This window comes from Rana temporaria, chromosome 1 (assembly GCF_905171775.1).
Source record: "Rana temporaria chromosome 1, aRanTem1.1, whole genome shotgun sequence".
Classification (NCBI taxonomy): domain Eukaryota; kingdom Metazoa; phylum Chordata; class Amphibia; order Anura; family Ranidae; genus Rana; species Rana temporaria.
The window spans coordinates 401,646,188-401,671,888 of record NC_053489.1 but is presented as its reverse complement, the minus strand read 5'-3'; the positions used below and the strand labels follow the sequence as shown (position 1 = coordinate 401,671,888).

The 25,701-nt window shown below is 41.8% G+C and overlaps 1 protein-coding gene across 3 annotated transcripts in view; it reads left to right on the top strand.

Annotated features, from left to right (window-relative positions):
* Window positions 1-25,701, top strand: part of DOT1L (DOT1 like histone lysine methyltransferase) — a 240,690-nt gene that overhangs the window by 118,811 nt on the left and 96,178 nt on the right. For all 3 annotated transcript variants that reach the window (XM_040323288.1, XM_040323279.1, XM_040323296.1), the window contains exons 6-9: window positions 4,032-4,126; window positions 10,323-10,385; window positions 15,183-15,238; window positions 23,271-23,350. In XM_040323288.1, the coding sequence (XP_040179222.1) occupies window positions 4,032-4,126; window positions 10,323-10,385; window positions 15,183-15,238; window positions 23,271-23,350 (294 nt within the window). The remainder of the gene's footprint in view (window positions 1-4,031; window positions 4,127-10,322; window positions 10,386-15,182; window positions 15,239-23,270; window positions 23,351-25,701) is intronic.

Sequence of the window (25,701 nt, the reverse complement as noted above, 5' to 3'; positions counted from 1 at the left end):
GGCAGCGCTAAGACTTGGTGAACAGACACTGATAATGGTGTAAAATATTGTGTAAAACGCTAATTGTATACACAATAATTTTGCATTGAAAAAAATAATAAATAAAGAAAAAAAAATAACCGTCAAGTCCATAAGTGAAATGGAAACCAGTTGTGTGGTAAATCCAAATGACCCTTGGAGGGACATAAGCGAAGTGTTCATAACATCATTATGACACCAAGGTGGTGAAGGTGAGTGATCCGCCACCAATAAGATGAAGGCCATGCGTCCTATGAGTCTAACAAGCTTGTATTGGCAAATGTCAAGGTTGGAAACATCAGATCTGAAGGCCTTTGACCGGTAAACCAAATCCTTAACCACTTACCCCCCGGACCATATTGCTGCCCAAAGACCAGAGTACTTTTTGCGATTCGGGACTGCGTCGCTTTAACAGACAATTGCGCGGTCGTGCGACGTGGCTCCCAAACAAAATTGGCGTCCTTTTTTTCCCACAAATAGAGCTTTCTTTTGGTGGTATTTGATCACCTCTGCGGTTTTTATTTTTTGCGCTATAAACAAAAATAGAACGACAATTTTGAAAAAAATGAATATTTTTTACTTTTTGCTGTAATAAATATCCCCCAAAAATATATAAAAAAACATTTTTTTTCCTCAGTTTAGGCCGATACGTATTCTTCTACATATTTTTCGTAAAAAAAAAATCGCAATAAGCGTTTATTGATTGGTTTGCGCAAAAGTTATAGCGTTTACAAAATAGGGGGTATTTTTATGGCATTTTTATTAATATTTTTTTTACTAGTAATGGCGGCGATCAGCGATTTTTTTTTTGGTATTGCGACATTATGGCGGACACTTCGGACATTTTTGACACATTTTTGGGACCATTGGCATTTTTATAGCGATCAGTGCTATAAAAATGCATTAGATTACTATAAAAATGCCACTGGCAGTGAAGGGGTTAACACTAGGGGGCGGGGAAGGGGTCAAGTATGCCTGGGTGTGTTCTTACTGTGGGGGGGGGGGTGGCCTCACTAGGGGAAACACTGATCCTCGGTTCATACAGTGTATGAACCGAAGAAAAGCATTTCCCCTGCTGACAGGAACGAGAGCTGTGTGTTTACACACACAGCTCCCGTTCCCCGCTCTGTACCGAGCGATCGCGTGTGCCCGGCGGCGATCGCGCCCGCCGGGCACACGCACGGGAGTCGGGGGCGAGCGGGGGGGCGCGTGCGCGCGCCTCCGGCGGCGCGCGTGCGCCCCTAGTGGCGGCTAAAGGGTAGGACGTCATAATACGTGATCTCGCCTAGGAGAGCCACCTTGTGGACGTATTATGACGGTGCGGCGACGGCAAGTAGTTAAGCGGTCCTTGGGGTGATAGTCTCCATGGAGGGTATTTCATAAAGGAAAATAGATGGTTTCTCTCATATGTTCACGTATATAGTTAAAGAACAACAAAAAGTGCCACATAGCTTGATTCCGTTTTAATGAAGTTAAATCCACATTTGGAAAGATCAACAGCGCTTTGGTTACATGTACAGTGGCGTCTGTGCCGATGTGTTTCGTCTCCCATAGACATTTTTGTTTATATAATGGGGGAAAAAAACTGTGGAGATCAAATAAAACCAAAGAAGTCTTTGTGTAAAAACAAAGAATTTTTTTTTTTAAATTTGTGTACCGTGTTGCATGACACTGCAATTGCCAGTTAAAGTAGCACAGTGCTGAATAGCAAAAATGCCCTGGTCATAAAGAGGGGGTAAAACTTCACAGAAGTCAAGGGGGTTTTGTTGCAAAAACTGCAGATTAACGTACGTACGTACGTACGTACGTAAAAAATGTAATATTCCTGACCGTTTTTTTTTTATTTCGTTTACAATGGATGAGATGTCATCCAGCACAGTACAGACGGGGGCATTTTAACCGGTTAATGACTGGCTCCTGTACATATATTCGTTGGCAGAATGGCACGGCTGGGCAGAGTAACGTATATTTACATGACTTTGAAATTGCATCTCCACGTTCTGCCTAGTGACACTGACACTAATTGTCTGCTCCCTCTCATCGGAAGCAGCGATCAGTGACGTGTCGGTCATAGCCATGCCCCCTAACTGTTAGAATCACTCCCTAGGACACACTTAACCCCTTCGTAGCCCCCCTAGTGGTTAACCCCTTCACTGCCAGTCACATTTATACAGTAATCCGTGCATATTTTTAGCACTGATCGCTGTATAAATGTGGTCCCAAAATGGCGCCAAAAGTGTCCAATGTGTCCGCCATAATGTTGCAGTCACGATAAAAAAAATTTATAATAAAAACGACCCTTATTTTGTAGATGCTATAACTTTTGTGAAAACCAATCAATATTCCCTTTTTGCGATATTTTGGGTTAATAAAAAAAGTAGAATACACTTTGGCCTAAACTGTGGAAACAAACAAATATTTTTTTTTTTAATTTTTATGGGGAGATTTATTATAGCAAAAAGTTAATATAGCATTTTTTTTCAAAATGATCGCTCTGTTTTTGTTTATAGCGCAAAAGATGCTGTAATTTATGTACATTTACTACTTCTCTTGCTTTCACCCTTCAAGAGGCACTTGTGTTGTAGCCAGTGCCTCCCAGCTTTCTCCTGGGAAAGTTATGTCACCAGTGACTTCCAGGGAGTTAATCTGTAAGATCTTTGAAAGTATATTCATTAAAAAAAAAAAGTGCACATGTGAGATTGGGTGATAGTCATCGGTCCAAAAAGCTAGGAGGAAGCTGGCCACCAATGCGAGCGCCCCCCCTCCTTAACCGTGCCAGGCCGCATGCCCTCAATATAGGGAGGTAGGTGCTTTTGGGGCAAGGGGGCGCTAAAGAAGCTTCTGTCTTCTTCTCTTCTATGTTGACACATCGCTTCCTCCCGCTGTAATGCCGTGTGCGCGGCTCACACCAATTTATATAGGCCTCTTATGACGTCACAGTCCCATCATGCCTCCGGGTGGTGATGACATAAGGGGGCGGATATCACCCGGAGCATGATGGGACTGTGACGTCATAAGAGGCCTATATAAAAATTGCACATGGCATTACAGCGAGAGGAAGTTACGTGTCAACATCAGAGAAGAGAAGAAGGCGACAGAAGCCCACCCGCAGAAGAGAACCAGACTGCGGTGAAGACCGGGACCCCTGCAGAAGTTGCAGAAGAAGCCGGGGGGGTAGGGGGCTCGTAAAAGAGCTAAAATAGAAAGTGCCCCCCCTGGCGGAAGAAGCCCGGGGCCCTCGCTCATAAAAAAGCTTAAAAGAAGAAAGCGGGGGCCCCATACTCATTCACCTAGGGTGGGGGGCCGGGATCTGGGCGCCCCCTTTTTAAAGGGGGCCCCCGGATTCCAATAGGCTCCCCGCCTGCAAGCCCCGACAACCAACGGCCAGGGTTGTCGGGAAGAGGCCCTGTCCTTATCAACATGGGGACAGGGTGCTTTGGGGTGGGGGGGCCGCAGGGCGCCTCTGGTTTGGATTTTGGGGGGACCCCCACACCGTTTTTTCGGCGTACGGGGGTTCCCCCTAAAATTCATAGCAGACCCAAAGGCCTTGTATGCTCTGGGGGGGGGGGGGGGGGGGGGGACCCATGCCGGTTTTTTGTTTGAAATTTGGCGTGGAGTTCCCCCTCAGGATTCATACCAGACACATTGCTTGGTATTGGCAGAGATCCAAGTCGGATCCCCGTTCAATATCGTGCCGCGGCTAATCGCACTGTACAAATGCAGCTGACCGCTGTGCTTGGAGTCTTGAATTCCAGCAAAAGATAAACGTGCTTTTATCTGTGGCAAAACAGCCATCCGTGTGAAAGGGGTCTTATTCACTATGAGGCAAGTGGGCGCTTTAGGCTTGATGTTTATTTTTGGGTTATGGGTACTCCTTATATCTCTTGATGTTTAAAAGGATTGGAAGCCGCTTAAGGGTTAGTATATTTTTGCAATCCCTTAGCTTCTTTTCTGATTGGTTGCATTGAAAATAGGGGTAAACATTACTTTTTATTTTATTTTCTCTAACGTAGGTGTTGGGCAGGTTGTCCTGCAGGTTGCTGCAGCCACTGGAGGAAAACATCACTATGGAATAGAAAAAGCAGATATACCAGCCAAATATGCAGAAGTAAGTGTGGAATCCTTTTATTTGCAATTAAAAACCTCAACAGTTGTAATTGATGCTTTGTCTGATAACCTATTATTCTGCAGTATGTGTGATGTGGAATCAGTTGGCATATCACTTGATTCTAAAGCAGGTTTGGCACGGGAAATTTGGCTCATAAAATGCTATTTCTCGTTGCATGATTTTATCACTGCTGGTACAGTATTTCCATAAACTTGTTTATGCCTGTAATAATGTAACATTGTATTATCATGGTATAGGTTTTGCCTGAGATTAGGGGGCAAGTCTTTTATGCTGGGTACACAAGCGATCCTTGCTCATCGCTGGACCACTCCCTTCCCCCCCAGAAGACAGTGAGCGCTGATCGGCTGCTGGTTTTCCAGCTTGTTCGTTCGACAGAAGCCGGTCATGAGACTTAAAGGATTATCTTTGAAAAGCTGTCTACTTTAAACTTTGCACAGTTGTGTGTGTGTGTTGCCCTGGAATATGACTTGAGAAGGAAAAAATATATATAGCCGTGGCCAAAAGTTTTTAGAATTACACAAATATTAATTTTCACAGTCTGCTGCCTGTTTTTATAATGGCAATTTGCATATACTCCCGAATGTTATGAAAAGTGATCAGATGAATTGCAAAGTCCTTCTTTACCATGAAAATTAACTTTAATCCCATAAACATTTTCACTGCATTTGTGGAGAAGGCTTCAGGGTACCCAAGAAAGTCCAAAAAGCGCAAGGACTGTCTCCTACAGTTGATTCAGATGCAGGTTTGGGGCTTCACCAGTGCAGACCTTGCTCAGGAATGGCAACAGGGAGGTGTGAGTGCATCTGCATGCACAGTGAGGTGACGACTTTTGCAGGATGGCCTGGTGTCAAGATGGGCAGCAAAAAAGCTATTTTTCTCCAGGAATAACATCAGGGACAGACTGATACTCTGCAAAAGGTACAGGGATTGCACTGCTGAGGACAGGAGTAAAGTGTTTATTTTTTTCTCTGATTAATCCCCTTTGCATTTGTTTCCGGTATCAGTAAAAAACCTTGTCCAGAGAAAAGGTGAGCATCAGTCCTATGTCATGCCAACAGTAAAGCATCCTGAGACCATTCATATGTGGGGTTGCATCTCAGCCAAGGGAGTGTGCTCACTCACAATTTTGCCATTTTATGAACACGCCATGAATAAAGGGTACAAAAACATCCTCCGAGAGCAACTTCTCCTAACCATCCAAGAACAGTTTGGTGATGAACAATGCCTTTTCCAGCCTGATAAAAGCACCTTGCCATAAGGCAAAAGTGATGACCAAGTGGCTTGGGGAACTAAACATTGTCATTTTGTGTCCATGGCCAGGAAAGTGCCCAGACCTTCATGCCTTTGAGAACTTGTGGTCAATCCTTAAAGCCGAGGGACATACCTGTCTTAGACAGGTATCTGCACCCCCCCTCCCCCCTGAAAGGTGCCAAGAGGCGGGTGAACAAAACAAAACCCCACAAATTCTGACAAATGCCAAGCATTGATTATGGAAGAATGGGCTGCCATTCATCAGGATGTGGCCCAGAAGCTGATTGATAGAATGTCAGGGCGAATTGCAGAGGTCTTAAAATAGAAGGGTTAACACTGCAAATATTGACTTTGCATAAACTTACTGAAGTTGTCAATAAAAGTATTTGACATTTATGAAATGCTTTTTAATTATACTTCAGTATACCATTGTAACATCTGACAAAAAGATCTAAAAACACTGAAGCAGCAGACTGTGAAGATTAATATTTGTGTAACTCTCAAAACTTTTGGCCACGAGTTACATATGTAATGATCTGGTACCTCAAGTGAAGTACTGTACCTCCATTTTTTTTATACAATTCCACAGTATTTTTCCAATATTAATTGCATTTTTTATTTATTTTTTTGAGTTGCATTACAAAAAAAAATTGACAAATAGGACCAAGGGCAGCCATAAGCTTGGTCCTAGCAGCGAAGGGGGGAAGAAAAGATTCAAGGTAGAGGGAGGGAGCAGGATATTTTTTTAGGAGAGACCCAGACTGGATGCAAAGTGGGGAGAGCATAGGCCCACCGGGCGACCCATACGTTTGAGACATTTTAGAGTGAGAATCATGTAGGATACTTGACATTTTCTCATTGATCATAAGGTCGGTCAAAATACTCTTCAGCATAGCAAACGGAACAGAGGGTTTCTTCCAAGCTCTGGCCATTGCCTGTTTTGAGCAGCTAGAAATGGAGAAGATGCCAACTTTTGTTGGTATGTGAATAGTCCCTGGATTGGGCAGTGCAGCAAGGCAATTTTGGCATTCTCAAGTATGGGTATATGAAACAAGGAATGTAAGAGTCCAAACACCCTGGATCAGGACCACAAGATGTGTACAACATCCCCTCGTTGGCCACAACCTCTGAAGCATCAGTTGCTATAGAATGCAGATAATAAAGAAAAGGTACCAATGCGCAATTCACAGCGATAATATAAAAACCTAAATAGCTGCCAGCATTAAAGTGTTCTCACACCAAGAGTAAAATTTAATAAGGCAAAAAATGTGGAGCTCATTGAATAACAGACTAATCCTATATAATGCAGATGGCAGAAACTTGAAATCGCAGATGGATTTCTACTAAATAAATTATTTGGAAGTACCGAAGGGATAGATCCAAATAAATAGAGTTCTTAAATTATTCTCTTATCCGAATTGTATAGCCAAAGATTAGCAACCAATGCTACAACAATATAATTAAAAGATATGAGAAAACAACAATCCGCCCTCCAGGCAATAAGTAATATTGTCCACAAAAGTTAATTAAAGCTAGCCTCTCATAGAAGATAATTAAAGCTAGCCTCTCAGGGCTATATGTGCCTTCAGTGCGCCTGGCGCAGGTAGGGAACCCTTTTGCAGGCTTTTGTAAGTAAGCCGTCAAGTAGTGGGAAAGAAGGGAGGAAAACTTGCGGTTGTAGAGAAACCATCTGGTCTCGGTGCTTTAGGGGTGCGTATTGACTTGATGGCATGCGCAACATCTGCTTCAGAGATCGCAGCGTTAAGCGCTTCTTGGGCCGAGTTGGTTAAAGGCAAAAGACAGAGATCACAAAAGGTCAGCAAGGTCAGTGGGAAAAGGAAGAAGGGCGATTTTTTTTTTATATAGAGAAGACAAAAAAGCGTTGGCAGTTTTAAGCCGGTCAGATGTGATGTTCCCATTGCCTGTATGGAGAGCAATCGGGGCCTAAGGGCAGCCAACCAAGTTCAGTTATCTCGCCAGCATCGTACCGGGTCTATTTGTGCAGAATTTGAATTTGTGCTTGGTCCACCAACGCTTTCTCCGCTTTTTCTGTGGCTAGAAGATCCAGCTCGGTGGCTATGGAATATCGGGTCCTCCTGGTGGAGACCGAGTGCCTGGATTTCTATTATTCCTCTGCTTTAGCCAGTTGGTTGGAGAGGTCCTAGATCCCTTGTTCTCTAGATCATTTCCAGGCCGAGGCCAGTTTTGGCCTCGGAGGGTGACATTATGCCTCCCACAAGGAGACTGCAAAGGCCCTCATGCTCTGGAAAAAAATAGGTCTTAATTTGAGATTGTATCACAAGGCATGTATCTTGTGAGGAGAGAATGGTAAAAAGGACGTTGTTGGCCCGCGAGCATGAGGGAGAGCACCACATGGTCATGGCCGAACCACGTTAAGGCCGCAATGGCTATTTTGTCTGAGCGTGAGAGCACGAAGTGGTATAAAAACGTGGTCTATACTGTAGAGGCTGTTATGGGGGCGAGAGTAAAATGTAAAGTCTGTACCCAAGGGGTGGCGTTCCCTCCAGGAATCAACCAGTAGGACTGGAGAAGTGCGAGCTTCCAGAGAAGAGTCATGAGAATGGACCGTATCTGGGGCAATGTCGCCGATCAACTGCTGAGTTTAAGGTAGCGTTTGAGTCTCCCAAGTGCAGTAGGATTCCCCTGCTGTGCTAAGAGGTCACCTAAAGAACGTGGGAGACAAATTTTTATCTTGGAACCGGTTGGGCGAGTAGTAGCTCATTAAGGTAACTTCTTGGCCATTGAGAGCCCATGAGAATGAGATCTACCAGTAGGTCAGACATCCTTTTCAGAGCATGAAAAGACTAGGTTGCGGCAGGAAGCGATCAGCACCCCACCATGTTTCTCAGGGGCTGAAGCTAAATAAAAGGTGGATAGTGAGGAGAAAGACTGAGGTGAGGAGGAGAACCTGGTCTGTAGACAGGCTATATATCCACACGGCTAGTTTTAAAATGATGGAAGACCTTTGACCTCTTGACAGGGGTACAGAACCCATGTAAATTCTGTGAGTAAATTTTCAGGGGGATGTCAGCCATGGTCGGGAAAAGAACAAGCCGCCTGGTCTTTTGGGGCCCAGGGCTCGTGGACCTGGTCAAACTCGAACCGGACGATTGAGATGGCTGGGACCAGCTCCTAGAACAGGGCAAGTAGCAGTGGAGGTGAGGTCATTGATGACTTCAGGAGGTGCGAAGGACGCAGATTATCTTTTCTTGACCTGTTCTCAAAGGCCTCCATGCACAAGAGGGCTGCCTCCAGTTCCTCTTTTAGGTCTGTTAGGTCCTGTTCATGTTTTTTTAGGACCGTTGCTGAGGCATCCATCTTCTCCAAATCATTTGTGTGAGAGCCCAGCTCCCCAATTTCGCTGGTTAGGTGAGTTGCTAGTTGGGTGGTAGCTGCAAAGCACTCCAATTGCAGCATAATCTTGAAGCAGATGTGCAGCTTGCAGGGTAGGTGTTTTATTTTTTTTTTATTTTTTTTTTTCCCGGAGGGTTGGTGCGCAATCCCCAATGTCAGGCGGCAGCTTTGAATCGCCAGAGAGCTGCATTAGAAAGTGGTCCGGACTCGTCGTTGGGGCCTCAAAGATGGCATCCGATTGTGAGGACTCGTCCCGAGACTGGCCCATGGCCTTGGCACTGGACGTGCGAGTGCTCAAGGTTTATCCTCACCACTTTATCAGAAGTAGATGTAACTGATGGGGTAGAAGTGGGAATTAATCTGGACCAATAGAATGGACTTTTGGCGGTACAAGTAATTAATGTAAAATATCTATAAATATTTATTCATAAAAAAGGCATATATGAAGAAAATTGTATACATAACTTCGTGAAAATATAAACTTTTTAATCCTTGGAACTGAGTTTGATATGCGGAATGGTAAATCTTGCTTTTTGAGAGTAAAAAATGGGTGATCAGGCAGCAATTTTATTGTAGAAGATTCATGATTTGTCTCTTCTGCATTAAAGTTAAATAACTGCATGTCCACCCATGTACAGTGAGCTGTCCACGTGCAGCCCACTGTACAAATTTGGCAATTCCATATCTGACTGAACTTGCGTGCACACACAGGAGTGACGTCATCCCCGCCCAGTCAATGAAAGCAGTCGGCAATTGAGACCCTAAATCTGGCCGCCCAAGAATGTCAGAGTGAGTGGGGAGTTGGTTCTGTTTCAAAATATATATATATATATATATATATATATATATATATATATATATATATATATATATATATATATATATATATATATATATATATATATATATATATATAAAAAAATGGTTCCAATAAATAACCTGCAAAATGGAAGGCAGCCATTGGCAGTAAAAAGGATTTGAGTATTTATTGTCAAAATTCCAAATCGTTATATTAATATCCACATTGTATTTCACAGTAATTTTTTACTTCTATAAATCTCTGCATGATCTTGAAATGTGTACATTTTCATTGGCGATCCATACACATTTACTTGAGCTCTGTGACATGTATTCACTTTGCCCTGTGTGTAGGCAGTGTTGTACCACAGAATTCAGAAGCCTGCCTTCTGTACTACAAATTGCAGAGAGGAGGAGTTACAGAAGGCATGGTCAGAAAATCAGTCGCTGCTTGCAGAATGCAAGGTACCATGGGAAATGAAGTTTTTAGAAATCGAAACTAAACAGCAGAGGAGAAGCTTTGAAACCTGCAGGGTATCCAGGAAGTTGTAGAAAGAGATGGCCAGCCAGATAGCTCTCGCAACATGAAAGGAGAGTAAGCTTCTGTTGAATTGCTGTAACCATAGAATTCCATTTAAGGTTTAATGAGGAAGGCTTGGTTGTATGCTGGCAAACCTATAAATAATGTTATTGACCTATTGATAATTGTGTCCAGTTAGAGCATGACCTAAAACATGTTTGTTTATTGTAGTCAATGGATAAAGAGTTTAGAAAATGGATGAAATGGTATGGAAAGAAGCATTCAGAATATACAGTAAGTGCACCTGAATTTTCATTTAAAGGTAATATGTACTCTCTTTTCAACGGTTTTATCTAAAAAGCTTGGTGTGATACAAACAATCTCTTCAATATGTCTATGTATTATTGGTGATAAAGATCTGTGCTCCTCTTTCCAAAATATCCAGAAAAAAAATTATGAATGGATTGGCTTTTTAATGCGTGAAATAAGTATTTGATGCCTTATCAATCAGCAAGATTTCTGGCTGCCAGATGTCTTCTATACAGGTAATGAGCTCTCTTCAAAGGAGTGCTTTTAATCTAAGCTTGTTACCTGTATAAAAAACGCCTGTCCACACAAGTAATCAGATTCCGATCTCTCCACCATGGCCAAGACCTAAGAGCTGTCCAAGGATGTTGGGGACAAGATTGTAGACCTACACAAGGTTGGAATGGGCTACAAGACCATCGCCAAGCAGCTTGCTGAGAAGGGGACAACAGTTGGTGTGATTATTCGCAAATGGAAGAAACACAAAATAACTGTCAATCTCCCTTGGTCTGGGGCTCTATGCAAGATCTCACCCTGTGGAGTTTCAGTGATCATGAGAATGGCGAGGAATCATCACAGAACTACACAGGAGAATCTTGTCAATGATCTCAAGACAGCTGGGACCAGAGTCAAAAGAAAACAATTTGGCAATACACTACACTGTGAAGGACTGAAATTCTGCAGCACCCACAAGGTCCCCCTGCTCAAGAGTGCCCATCTGAAGTTTGCTAATGAACATCGGAATGATTCCGAGAAGAACTGGGTGAAAGTGTTGTGGTCAGATGGGACCAAAATCAAGCTCTTTGGCATCAACTCACCGTGTTTGAAGGAGGAGGAATGCTGCCTATGACCCCAAGAACAACATCCTCACTGTCAAACTTGGAGGTGGAAACCTTATCCTTTTGGGGGTGTTCTTCTGCTAAGGCGGGCATTTCCAAAGTCTGGCCTGCAGGACTATTGCAGCCCGTGTTCTGCTTTCATACGGCCTCACAAAATATATATATACTGTATTTATCGTTCCGCGGAGGGAACAGGGAGAGGGCAGGACGATTGCTGTCAGACTACATACAGGAGAATCTCCTGTTTACTCGGCAGCCTCTGTAATAAGAAGTCCCAGTGCCACAATCGTAGGAGGCGGGACTTGGTATTAAGAGGCTGCTGAGTAAACAGGAGATTCTCCTGTATGTAATCTGTTGGCGCTCGTCCCAGTACCCTCCGAGGCTGCAGATGGGCATGGATCAGGCAGCATTCATGGCAATGGTGCGGCTGCAGATGGGCACTGACCCTTATTTTGCTTCACAGTTCTTTATTTAAAATTTTATTTTTTTCCCCCCTGAAACTTCCCTATTAAAGCGAAGGTGTGTGTTATACACTGATACAGTATATCCAAATAACACGCCCAAGCTCATCCTTGGACCCTTCACCGCATACAGCCACGAAGGCAAGAGAATTCTTGTTGGGCAGTGTATTCATTAATTTGCATTTAATTTTAATGGTTCAAAGAATGTCAGGCAAAATGGTTGGCCCTCATGCATGTTCACTTTATCAAATCTGACCCTCTTTGAAAAAAAGTTTGGACAGGACAACTTCAAACAGGCATCAAAGGGATGTTGGACGGGGCCATGTTCCATCAAATGTTGGTATGTGGCGCCCCCCCCCCCTAAAAAAATTGATCTCTAGCTGGCACTGCTTAATTACTTGGTAAGGATCAGCAAAGAGGTGTGGGACAAAATCCCTCCTGATATGTGGGCAAACCTGGTGGCCAACTACAAGAAACACCTGACCTCTGTGTTTTGCCACCAATTCATGTTATGTGAAGGGGGTCAAATACTTCACTCATTAAAATGCAAATCAATTTCTAACTTTTTTTTAAATGCGCTTTTCTGGATTTCTTTGTTCTATCTCAGTGTTAAAATAAACCTACTATTAAAATTAGACTGATCATTTCTTTGTCAGTGGGCAAACATACAAAATCAGCAGGGGATCTAATACCCCAAACCCCCCCCCCCCAAATATAATATATATTCCTTTTTTTTTTTTATATAATGTATTAAGCTAAAAGTATACAGATCTTACAGCCCTATTACAGTGTGTATTATGCTGTACAAAATAATGTATCCTCATAAACATGCTCAAGCCATACATGGATCAAAATTTGGCCACTTTAGCAGGGACTGTACAAATTTCCATCCATGGACAGGGAAGTTGTACACAAGTTGATTGACTTCAGTATAACCGCCCTGTCGCTCTATCAGATTTTCTCTGCTTGATCAGCGTTGCAGACCACATTACACCTGCATTAGTGCATTGCAGCGCAAATGCATTTTTAGGGTGCATTGGGATGCCATTCACAGTGACCATGTACATTGTACCTAACATGCATTACTACAATACAGTGGTGGGAATGGATCCACACATCTCTACAGTTTATATATTTTATGCTTTGTTAGAGCGAGCTTTTGGAAACGTGATAGACCTCAAACAAAGCGATAGTCCAAGAAGACTATTTACTTCAGTAAGACATGCAAGCGGCTCTCTGCTCTGTCTGGACTGTATGTAGCCTCAGCTGTATAGTGTTTAATGCTGTGTTTCAGCAGTGGAATTGGAACTACCCTCCTCCAAATCCAGAACAAAGTTGAAACTGGCAGAGCGTTGCCTAGTGCTACTATATACTGGTTTATCTCAGACAGATGTAGTGGCTGCTAGCCTGTGCTGTTGCTGCAAGAAGGGTTACAGGTCCTCTTGTCTGCCTTTTTTTTTTTTTCCCAAGAGGCAGAGGCTGTGTGGACTACTTTCTGCATCACCCCGCTTCTCTGTGCACTCAGTCAGAACCCTGTCTTTTGTCCAACGTTGTCCATTAAAGCGGAGTTCCACCCAAAAGTGGAACTTCCACTTAATCCACTCCTTGCCCCCTTGTATGCCACATAAGTTTTTTTGGGGGGGGGCTGTGGGGGCTTCAGGTGGAGTGGGACATCCTGTCCCACTTCCTCCTTCCGCCCAGGGGCCGCTAAGGTGTTGCGTCATATCGCCTTTTGGCGGCCCCTCCCTGTAGGCGATGGCCTGGGACACGTGACAGGTCCCAAGCGATCGCCTGTCCAATCGGATAGCGCCGCTCGCGCATGTGCAGTGAGTGCCCGGCCGTAAAGCCGAAAGCCGTCACGACCGGGTGCCCACAGTAACAATGAGGACGCTGGCCGAAGAGGGGGGGAGCGGAGCTCCGGCCGGCGCTGGACCGTGGAGCAGGTGATTGCATTTAATAAACATTAAAAATGCCTGGAACTCCCCTTTAACAGTGGGAGGAGCTGGCTGACAACCCTGAATCACAGCACTGATTTTTAATGGGATCAAGTGCTATCTGCACAGGTTGGCGTTAAGCGTCCCCATTAACTCATAGTGAGACAACTTAAAAAAAAAAAAAAAGGAAACATTTCTCAGAACCCGTGCAATTTGCTCTTTAAATTTTGTATACCCAATAACTGTGAAGCTGTCCTTCATAAAAACACCAAATGTTGATTCAGAATGTGTATATACACAATAATGCTCATAAATTTACACAATTTTATAGATCATGTGCAGAAAAAAAATGAAAACATGAAAAATAGTCCCATATGTTGTCCAATTTGGTTGTAAGTGTCCAGAAAAAAAACAGCCGCCACAGTGTGCCTCCAATAAATCTTTCACAGTATCGGAAATCTTCCACCATATATTGCTACCAAAGATTATCACCCACGCGCCCAATCGAGTGTCTCTTGATCACATAGGCGTCAGATCTGCTGCTGATCTGTTACATATGTGGTTAAAAGCATTTCTGACCCCCTTTTAAGGGGTCCAACACATTGGATGAGGAGCAACCTGATTGGGTACGTGGTTGATATTCTTTACTGGTAGTTTCTGGTGGAAGATTTCTGATACCGTGGAAGATTTACCTTTTATTAGGGGCACATGAACTATGGTGGCTTTTTTTTTCTGGGCACTTAAAACAAAGTTGGATGATGCATGTGACTGTTATCACAGTTTTTTTTTTTTTTTTTTTTTTCTCCTTCTTTCTGGCACATGATACAATCATTTATCATTCATGAGCATTGTTGTGTAAATGCACATTCTGAGTCAACATTTGATAATTTTTTTTATGTAGGTGCGCGTCACTGTTGGGTTTTCATTTATTGAGAATAGTGTGGTGATTGCATTGTGGAGTAATAATTGCTCTTTGACATTTTTTTTGTATTGCATTCATTTTATGGGAGTGTAATAGCCTGGGGGTTGTGTTTTTTTTTTTTTTTTTTTTTTTTTTTTTAAGTTGATCTCTTGAGAAAATAACTTAGGCGACATGTAACACTGCATCACTATGGAGCACTATAAGGATGTGCCGGGAGGAGGAACCAAGAGAGCGCATTGGGAACAAACTATCCAGCACACTTGGAAGTGTTGGATACCAGTGGCATCTATAGCTCTTCAAAAGATTGAAAATGTAACATGTTGCATTTTAGATGTATAACTTCTGTATGCCCGGTTTTGTTTTTGCTTGCCTTGATGACATGTTCAGCTTTTTTCATAGTCTTGCTTTTTACCAGTGCAAGATCACAGCATAGAAAGCATAGCGCATTATTATTGTATTACTAACTTATATGTTGCAAGGATACACAATGTTCTCGTAGAGCGCAAAATTCTCCAACTGCTCTTCTTACAAACTTGTGATTATAGTATGTTTTACCAATTGTTCCATCTTCTTTATTCTATGTTTTACTTCCCTGAAAAGTTATTTAATGGTGGTTGTCCTATATTTAGCTGGAACGTGGAGACTTCCTTTCAGAAGAGTGGAGGGAGAGGATAGCCAACACAAGGTGCCTGTCAGCATTTTATTTCTCTAACCTTTTAGGATGTGGAAATTGGCTATGCTTGCTTAATTTTTGACTCCTGTGTTGATTTATTTGCCATGCAGTTTCTGTCCCTTTTATATTGCACATAAGGGCTCATTCACACGGCCATAAATAAAATGGTGTTTTCATCAGCACAGCATTTTTTTCCCCTAGGGATCTGAACATGGTCCCATTGTTTTTTATCGGCCAATGCACAACGTGTGTAAAGGTCAATAAAACTGCACTGCGTTCAGATCTATAACATTTTAATCTGGGGACAATAATTTGTCTATATGCACGTAACTGTGTGTAAATGCTTAATTTAAAGCTTCACTTTCAAAAACATGAGAAGGTTTACATACATTAATACATGTTCTTGTTTATAAGCTTGTTTGCACATACACGCTTGCACTTTATTGATCATACTTGCATCTTTTACTCCAGCAAGATCTTGTCTTTATGATTAGTAACTTTTACGGCCGTGTGCATGAAATCTAAGGGCCCATTCACATTTTTATGGACTGTTGCAGATCGTTTGTGTGTTGCATTAGGGCAAGCCTATTGATTATGGAAATCTGACATGACCTATTTTTTTTAAAACTTGACATATGTATCACAATCCATGGTTTTAATTGTGGTGTGCTAGTATGCTGCCCACTACTCAACAGTGCATTGAGGTGCCATTGAAAATGAATTGCACTTCAGTGCATTAGTTATCTTGCTTTGTTGTAAGGTGCAGTACAATACTAATTTTACCACGTTACCATAACACACAAATGTGCATGGGCCCTAAATGTGCTTAATTTTCCCTCTAATACAGTGCATTCAGAAAGTATTCAGTGCTTAAATCTTTTCCACTTTTTGTGATGTTGCAGCCTTATTCCAAAATGGATTAAATTCTTGATTTTCCTCACAATTCTACAAACAATATTGACAATGTGAAAAAATTTTGTTTGAAATCTTTGCAAATTTATTAAAATTAAAAAGGAAAAAAAATGCATGTACTTAGGCATTCACAGCCTTTGCTCAGTGCCTTGTTGAAGCACCTTTGGCACCAATTACAGCCTCAAGTCTTTTTGCATATGATGCTAGAAGCTCACACACCTGTTTTTGGGCAGTTTCCCCCATTCCTCTTTGCAGGATCTCTTAAAGTGGCGTTCCATCCAGAATTTTTTTTTTTTTTTTGCCCAAAAATTTATATTAACAAAAAGATAGAATTTTTTTGTATACTCGCCCGAAATGCCTGTTGCTATGCGGAAGTCCGAAATCTGCCTCTTCCGTAGCCGTGGTCCATCTTCTTCTTGATCTTCTCCTAGTGAATGGGGCGTGCTGCTTTCTGGGAACTGTGCGTGTTACCAGAGAGAAGCCGCCCATTCCCAAGTCGGCGTGAGACTCTCGAATGCGCAGTAAGAAATGGACAGTGAAAGCCGTAAAGGCTTCACTGCCTGTTTCCCTTAGTGTGAATGGTGGCGCGGGACCTGCACCGATTGAGGGATCTGCATCGGGGGGGGGGCCCCCCCATCAGCGCGGGCAAGTAGGACAGCTAAGTGTCCTTATCGCTACACTGTTAGTAGCTGCTGACTTTAAAAAAAAGCTCCCCTCAGGTTGAATGGGGAGCTTCGGTGCACAGCCATTTTCAGATCTCTCCGGAGATGTTCAATCGGGTTCAAGTCTGGGCTCTGGCTTGGCCACTCAAGAATAGTCAGGGTCGTCCCATTGCCACTCCTTTGTTCTCTTAGCTGTGTGATTAGGGTCGTTGTCCTGACGTTAGATGAACCTTCGCCCCATTCTAAGGTCCAGATCGCTTTGTAGCAGGTTTTCATCAAGGATGTCTGTGTACATTGCTGCATTCATCTTTCCCTGGATCCTGACCAGTCTCCCAGTTCCTGCCGCTGAAAACATCCCCCCAGCATGAGGTTGCCACCACCATGCTTCACTGTAGGCACTGGCCAGGTGATGAGCGTTGCCTAGTTTCCTCCAGACATGACGCTTTCCATTCAGGCCAAAAAGTTTAATCTTTGTTTCATCAGACCAGAGAATCTTGCTTCGTTATGAGTCTTTCAGCTGACTTTTAGTAAACTCCACATGGGCTGTCATGTGCCTTTTTACTAAGGAGTAGATTCCGTCTGGCCACTCCTACCATACAGGCCTGATTGGTGGAGTGCTGCAGAGATGGTTGTTCTTCTGGAAGGTTCTCTCTCCACAGAGAAATGCTGGAGCTCTGTCAGTGGCCATGGGGTTCTTGGCCACCTCTGTGCCTAAGGCCCTTCTCCCCCAATTGCTCAGTTTGGCCAGAGGGCCCGCTCTAGTAAGTGTCCTGGTGGTTCCAAACTTCATCCATTTAAGAATGATGACCATTTCCCAGATCTATGCAATCCTGTCTTGAGGTCCACAGACAATTCCTTGGACTTAATGGCTTGGTTTGTGCTCTGACATGCAATGTTAATTGTGGGACTGTTATGTGCCATTCCAAATCATGTCCAATCAACTGAATTTACCACAGGTAGACTCCAATCAAGTTGTAGAAACATCAAGGATGATCAGTGGAAACAGGCTGTAAATTTTTATGTACATGTAATTTTTTTATTTTATTATTATTCATTGCATCCTGTTTGCAAAGATTTCAAATAAACTTATTTCATGTTGTCATTGTGGGGTATTTGTTTTGTAGAACTTTGCAGAAAATAATTGAACATGTAACATAAGTAAATATGGAAAAAGTGAACGCTGTGCTTTCTTTCTGGATGCACTGTATGTTAGTATGTGCTTTTTAGTTTTAAATGTTGAGTGTTTAAGAGCCAAAATGTAATGCAAGCCAGTGTACTTCTGTACCTATCCATTGTGTCTGTATAGTTCAAAACATGTTTTAAAGTGTACCTATACCCAGATTATAGCTAAAGACTAAACTTTTTTTGGGGGGGGGAATTTGTGGGGTTTAATACTTCCTCTACTCTTTTCGAAAAAGTTGTTTTGGTTCTAAATTTTACCTTTAAGTGGATGTAAACCTCAGACATGAAATATGAAAAAGCATATCCCTATATAGTGTGTCCTTGTCTCAAGAGCACAAAGTGTCATTCCTGTCTGGTGCTTGGTAGAGCTGCTCGATTTAATCGCTTTATCGTTAAACCGTGATCTCGATTCCACGCCCCTCCCACAATCTTTATGCAGAATTTCCCCAATTCATTCATGTAACAAGTGTAGAAAGTTCTTTGCTCACTCAGCTGTCAAAATACGTTTTTCACATGACTATAAACATTGTGACTTTTCGATCTTCGATCAAAGGGGTGAACTTGGGTCTGTAGATGGGGGAAGTTTAACCACTTGGACTAAACCTTTTTCTGACCTTTTGTCTCTTACAAAGTTAAAATCAATATTTTTTGCTCCAAAATTACTTGGAACACCCAGTGAGATATATATATATATATATATATATATATTGCTCCAAAATTACTTGGAACACCCATATATATGCAGAGACCCCCTCCCGCCCTCCACATGTGAGGTATCGCCGTGAACATTAGAGCGAGCGCAATAATATTAGCCCTAGACCTCCTTTTGTAACTCAAAACCTCTAACCAGTGAAAAATGTTAAAAACGTCTACTGCGGGGATTTTTATGTACTGAAGTTTAGCGCCATTCCACAAGCGTATGCAATTTTGAAGCGTGACATGTTGGGTATCAACTCGGCGTAACTTCATCTTTCACATTATGCAAAAAAAATTGGGCTAACTTTACTGTTTTAAAAAAAATATATATATATTTTTTAAAAGCATGAAATACCGTGCGAGATAAAGTTGATGACCGCCGTTGTATTCTCTAGGGTCTCTGCTAAAAAAACATATATAATGTTTGGGGTTCTATGTAATTTTCTAGCAAAAAAAATAGCGGTGCACTGAATGGGTTTTTTTGTGCCGAAACCGATACCGAAAATGAAAAATACACTAGGCCGAAAACCAATACCAAAAATGACAGATACCGAAAATTACTGTTTTTTAAAAAAATATTTATATTTTTGTATATTTCAAATTGTATACATTTTTATATAACACATTGCTAATAGTATAGCAGATATGATGCAGGAGATTGTCAGAGACTGGGAACCTGGTACAGGAGATGATCAGAGACTGCAGACATGGTGCAGGACATCAATGCAACCTCACCAGTGCCCATCATATGCAGCCTGCCAGTGCCCAGCCGCCTACCAATGCCCATCATTTGCAGCCTGCCTGTGCCCAGCAGCCTACCGGTGCCCATCATGCAGCCTTCCTGCGTCTCCATGTGTCAAAGAAAGAAAGAAACAAACAATAGTGTGTATTTGGTAAACATGGGATGTGGTAGTTATGGATAGGATACCTCCAGCTGTCACACAGGATGAGTCCTCAGAAGACACTGAGCACACACGACTCGGGAACACCTCGGGATCCTACAGGAAAGGCTTTTCCCCGACATTGCGCTTTAATCGTATTATCACAAACCAAAAAAATCTCCCCAACACAAGTGATCTTTTAGTACTACTTTAATATAAAAGATTTATAGCTCCCTTCCACCCTTCATATAGATTCATGTCTGACTCGCACTTATAATGCCCATATATCCTACTTCAGAGTGTATATAATGAGAGAGAGAGAGAGAGACTGACATTCACTGTTTCACAGTATAAATTAACCCTTATAGTAGCGATTATCTGCTCTTTATGTACTATAAAGGGCACTTTTTTTTTTAACCCAATTATGACAGGTGATACAAAAAAAGCATGCTGCTGCTACTAAACGTCTTGGGCTTGGGTCACACCTATGCGGTTTTTTTGGTGCTTTTTGCAGAAATGCACTACAGTTTATTCAACATGGTTTCCTATGGGACACGTTCACATTTATGCTTTTTTCAGCCGCTGTGTATTTGATAAGGCTCAAGGACTTTTCAACGCAAAACGGTGCTTTTTTTGGTTCAATAGACTTCAATGGTGAAGCTGCAGAAAAGCATGTAGTGCATTTTTTGCAGTGATTTGCAGTTTTTAACTGCTTCCTGACAAGCCACTGCAGTTATACTTCGGCAGGTTCGCTCCCCTGGGCAAGCCATCGTAGCTGTACGTCGGCCTCTAGGGGGAGCGCGCTCCACACAGACAGAACGGAGGTCTATCAATGTAATTAAACAGATCTTCGTTATGTCAGGTGTGAGCAGACTGATCAGTTGTTCCTAATGCTTAGGAACAACAATCGGTCTCCTCCCCCAGGCAGCCCCCCCCCAGTTAGAAACGCTCCCTAGGACACGCATTTAACCCCTTGATCACCCCCTAGTGTTAAGGTCTTCCCTGCCAGTGACATTTATACAGTAATCCCTGTCTTTTTTTTTTTTTTTTTTTTTTTTTTAGCTATAATCGCTGTATGAATGACAGTGGTCCCAAAAAAGTGTCAAGTGCCTGCTCTGTCCGCCGTAACGTTGCATTCCTGATAAAAATTGCAGATCATTTCCATTAATAGTAAAAAATTAAATAAAAAATGGTACAATAAAAAGTGCCATACATCTATTCCCTATTTTGTAGACTCTATAACTTTTGCAAAAAACAGTCAATATACGCTTAATGCACTTTTTTTTTTTATTTCTTGGGGGATATTATAGTAAAATAAAGAAAATAATGAAAACACACATATGCGCGCGCGCATACACACACATGTGTATTTCCCAAAATGTTCGCTTTTTTTTGTTTTATAGAAACAAAAAATAAAAATGATGATCAAATACCACTAAAAGAAAGCTCTATATGTGGGGAAAAAGGACGTACGGTAATTTTTGTTTTTGTACAACGTTGCACGACCGTGCAATTGTGAGTTAAAACGACACTGTGCCGTATATCAAAAAATGGGATTGGTCATTACCCGGTCAATTCTTCTGGCTTAAGTGGTTAATCTGCCCAACAAAAAGTTGGCCTAAAAAATGCAAACGCAAATCGCAGCAAAAATTTAAAAACCACTGTAGAAATGGATCAAAAGCAAACTGCATAGGTGTGAACCAAGCCTTATGCTGGCCAAACATGTATCGATTTCCAGACGAGAATATTCTTACGAAAAATCTTTTGTAAATTCGCTGAATGAAAGAATGTAATTTCTGAACGAAAATCGCATACACTGTCTGGACATTCCTTTTCACCGTTTCCTATTCTGCTCTTTCGATGTCCCCCCATCACTGTGGTTGAAAAGAACGTTGATTTGACCCCACTAACTTAAAAAATCAAACAAACTTTAATTTTTTTTTTATGGCCAGCATATAATATATTACAGGTCTGTCTGAAAATCAGCGAAGCAGTCAAATTTTTTTGTTTAAATAATTTATCTGAGTCTATTTACCAGATTTAACCTCTAATAGTATATACAGTCTTCCTGTTGTAGTCTTATCAAGGCCTAAAGGAGCTTTAGAGCAAGATATCCATTGCCTCGCTAGTGGTTTTAAAGAAGATTTGTAGGTATGACATTTTTGGCAGAATTACGTTGCTTTGGACAAAGGTAACTATGCATATACTGTACAAGTGAGATCCAAGTCACTGTGGTAGAAACTGCTACCCTTTTAATGTCCACCAGCTTCTGGGTCCCATGCCAAATGGCTTCCCTGCTGCATTGTCAACACCGGTGGCAGGCTGATCGGGACAGGCGCTTTTCCGAGAAAACTTTGCATTTTCTCAATTAAGGCAAAGCATTTTCTGATCCGATGACGAAGATATGCCGAGCAGTAATATCACTTTCTGTCTTGTCCTGTCAGAGAATGCTTTGCTTTCATTCAGACATGGCAAATCTGTGTCAACAATGCAGCAGGGCATCTGCTCGCCACAGGTCATAGAAGCTAGTGGAGATCACAGGAGCAGTGGTGTCTACTATAGTGATTTCCAGCTTCCAGAAGGATCCCATAGGTATGGTATATGCATGGTTTTACATTTGTGCTTGACCAATATAACTATGTATAAAATGCCATACCTCAAATTCTTCTTTAATATAAAGTTATAGTTTTCACACCTTCAAAGATCACTAAAAAGACTACAGTCCAGTCTAAGTTTCTAGCTGTTAATTTACATTAGAGGCCTGCTTATCTGCCATGATCTGTACTGATTGTGGGAAAAAAAAGCTAGGATTTTAATGTCTTTGTGAGTTTTGAAAAATAATTTCTCTACACTGCTTATACTGTAGATACAGAGTTGAATTTGGGCTTGGTATCAAAGGGATCTTACTACTTCTTTTCAGAATATGTAAATAATTTAGTGTGCATGATCTGGGCATAGGTTCACTTTATTGATTTTGAGTGTTTGTGTGAAGTTTACACAAATCTCATATTACCTCAGTCATATGGATAATTACAAAAGTATTGTATTTATTGGCGTATAACACTCACTTTTTTACCCTGAAAATAGAGGGTAATCTGTGCCTGCGTGTTATACGCAGGGCGCTGTTGAAAGTTTTTTTTCCCTGAAACTTCCCTCTTAAAGTTAGGATGCGTGTTATACGCCTGTGCATGTTATACACCGATAAATATGGTAAATATAGACATTTTTAATGCACAACTAGGACAGGAAGGCATATTTTAATGACCTTCTTATAGATTTTATCCTATCCCTATTTTACTGTAAGTTTTTTTGCTTCTGTCTATGCCCCAACTGTAAATATTTTGTATTTCTTTCTATCTTCAAAAGTCTGATAGGTGCCTTCTCCGTTATGTATAGAAATAAAAAATGGCTGCACATGGCTCTAAAAATCTATAATTTATAATGTTATGGCGAATAGGTAGCAATCTGCATGACTAGTGAAATGTATTACTGCTCCAGCATACTTGTCTTTTCTTGAAACCTGTATTTTTTTAATGAAGTTGTGTAGTTTATGCAAAACTAAGATGCTGTCTAGTATAATGCTTTGGTAAATGCTGTGTTGAACCTAAAAATGCTTTGCAAATTTTTTTTTCACTCTTAACGGGGGACCTGTAGTTGGTTAGACTAAAGCATCGTGGTATTTCCAAAAGTAACATTACTGTTATCTTGCAGTGTTATTTTTGTGAATAATTTTGCCTTTGGTCCTGAGGTCGACCACCAGCTAAAGGAGAGATTTGCCAACATGAAGGAAGGTAATGTATTGATCTAAACATCTTCACAGTGAAGAACATCTTCTAATGTTTTGGTATGTCTTGCAGGATGTTAGATTATGGTGTAGCAGTGTGTTAGTATTGAAGTAGAAACAGCACATTTTGTTTTTTCAGTCTTTGCTTTATATTGTAATCCCTAAATGCACTGTCCATGTAATATTTTTTTTTTTATAGGACTGTTAGAGCATTATTACCTATGTAGGGAAGTAGATCCAATTAAAGTTCACTTCTGTCCGCCTACTCCTACCCCACCCCACCCCAGATGGTTTCTTAAAGCGAATGTCCGCTAAAAAAAAAAATATTAAAAGTCAGCAGCTACAAATAATGCAGCTGCTGACTTTTAATATTGGCGCACTTACCTGTCCTGGAGTCCAGCGCCGTCCGCAGCAGAGGACGAGCGATCAGGGTATCTGCACCCCACTCCCCCCTGAAAGGTGTCAAATGTGACACCGGAGGGGTCCGGTCAGCAGGAGTTGCACTTTAGGGTGGAGCTCCGCTTTAATTACATGCTGCAGACCACCACAATGTTGTCATCCTGCAGCCAAAATCCTCTTTACGGCGGCTGTGCCTTGCAATCAAAACCCATAAACTTTTGTAGGAACATCTCCAACTTCAGGAGATGGCCTCATCAAATCTGTAGGGATTGATTACACAGCCGCAGCCAGCTTCCACAATGTAGCAAAAAGCATTAGTGGAATACAGGTACTATTTGGGATGGGAGAGGTCGGAGGGGCATGGCAGAATAAGCACACTTTGTGGTATATTTGTTACAGTACAGTTTGCCACCATACTGTTAACTGAGCACACTGGCAGATATAGACTATAATGCCGCGTACACATGATCGGTTTGTCTGATGAAAACGGTCTGATGGACCATTTTAATCAGACGAACCGATCGTGTGTGGGCCCCATTGGTTTTTTATCCATCGGTGAAAAAACTAGGAACTTGTTTTAAAATTATCTGATGGTTAAAAAAACGATCGTCTGTAGGCACGTCCATCGGTTAAAAATCCACGCATGCTCAGAATCAAGTTGACGCATGCTCGGAAGCATTGAACTTAATTTATTTCAGCACGTCGTTGTGTTTTACGTCACCGCGTTCTGAAACAATCGTTTTTTTAACCGATGGTGTGTAGGCAAGACTGATGAAAGTCAGCTTCATCGGATATCTGATGAAAAAATCCATCAGACCGTTTTCATCGGATGAACCGATTGTGTGTACAGGGCATAAGGGGAAGAAGGTATGCTCTTAGAGCGGTGGTTCTCACCCTCGGTCCTCAAGTACCCCCAATGGGCCATGTTTTCAGGGTTTTCTTTACTTTGCACAGCTGCTTTATATCAATGACATGGTATTGATGAGAGCTATTTTATCTAAGGTAAGTATCCAAAACATGTCCCTGTCGGGGGTACTTGAGGACTGAGGTTCAGAACCACTGGTCTAGAGAATCTTGGCCATCATCCCCAAGTATACATGCATAATGAGAGGAAGACCCCCCGTGGTGTGATTATGTGGGCTCAAAATGGGTGTATAACAACAGTAAACATCCAAAAATGCGTAGCAAGGCATGACCTGTTTGCACATATACGTTCCAACTGTATATAGTTTTTGCCATACTCCTGTTTATGGTGTCACAGGCATGCCTCGTTTTGGTGCCTGAGACCTATGTGCATTTTTTTATTTTTATACCATTTGTTAATCTATAGCATCTGATGGCACATTACTGCCAGCTACATGGCATGCACAACTGTGCTGGCTATGTAATACTAGATCAATTTATACACATAGCTTCAAGTACATTTGATACTTATGTGCTCACAGTACCATTTTGCTGAGGAAGTTGACCCCTGTTTTACCTCCTTTTTACTAGATATGTTGGGATTCTGTGTGGCTATTAAACGTGACCCCCAAGCTGTCATTGTTTTGAACACCCTGTATGGGCAATTGGGATGTGCTGTCGTCCTGTTATGATGGATGCCACTTTTGGTTTTTATCCTGTTCGGCTGCTGTATCTGTGTTTTTAACCCTTAAAGAACATTGATACATATGCTGCTGCAATAAACCCCTGAAGAAAGAAAGAATGATTATTCTGAAACGCGTTAGTGTTCCAATGTATTGCTGTACTGAGTAGTCATGGCTCATGTATGCACCATGATGACAGCATATGTCTAGAATATTATGTATCACTAAATGTCGCTTTGAGATAAGTTGTTACACCAGCAATTTATTATGCTATTTCTGCCCTCGCACTAAAAAATTAGTCGGAAGCTACACAAACTGTTGCTGCTGACTTTCAATAATAGGACACTTGCCTGTATTGGAATCCAGTGATGTT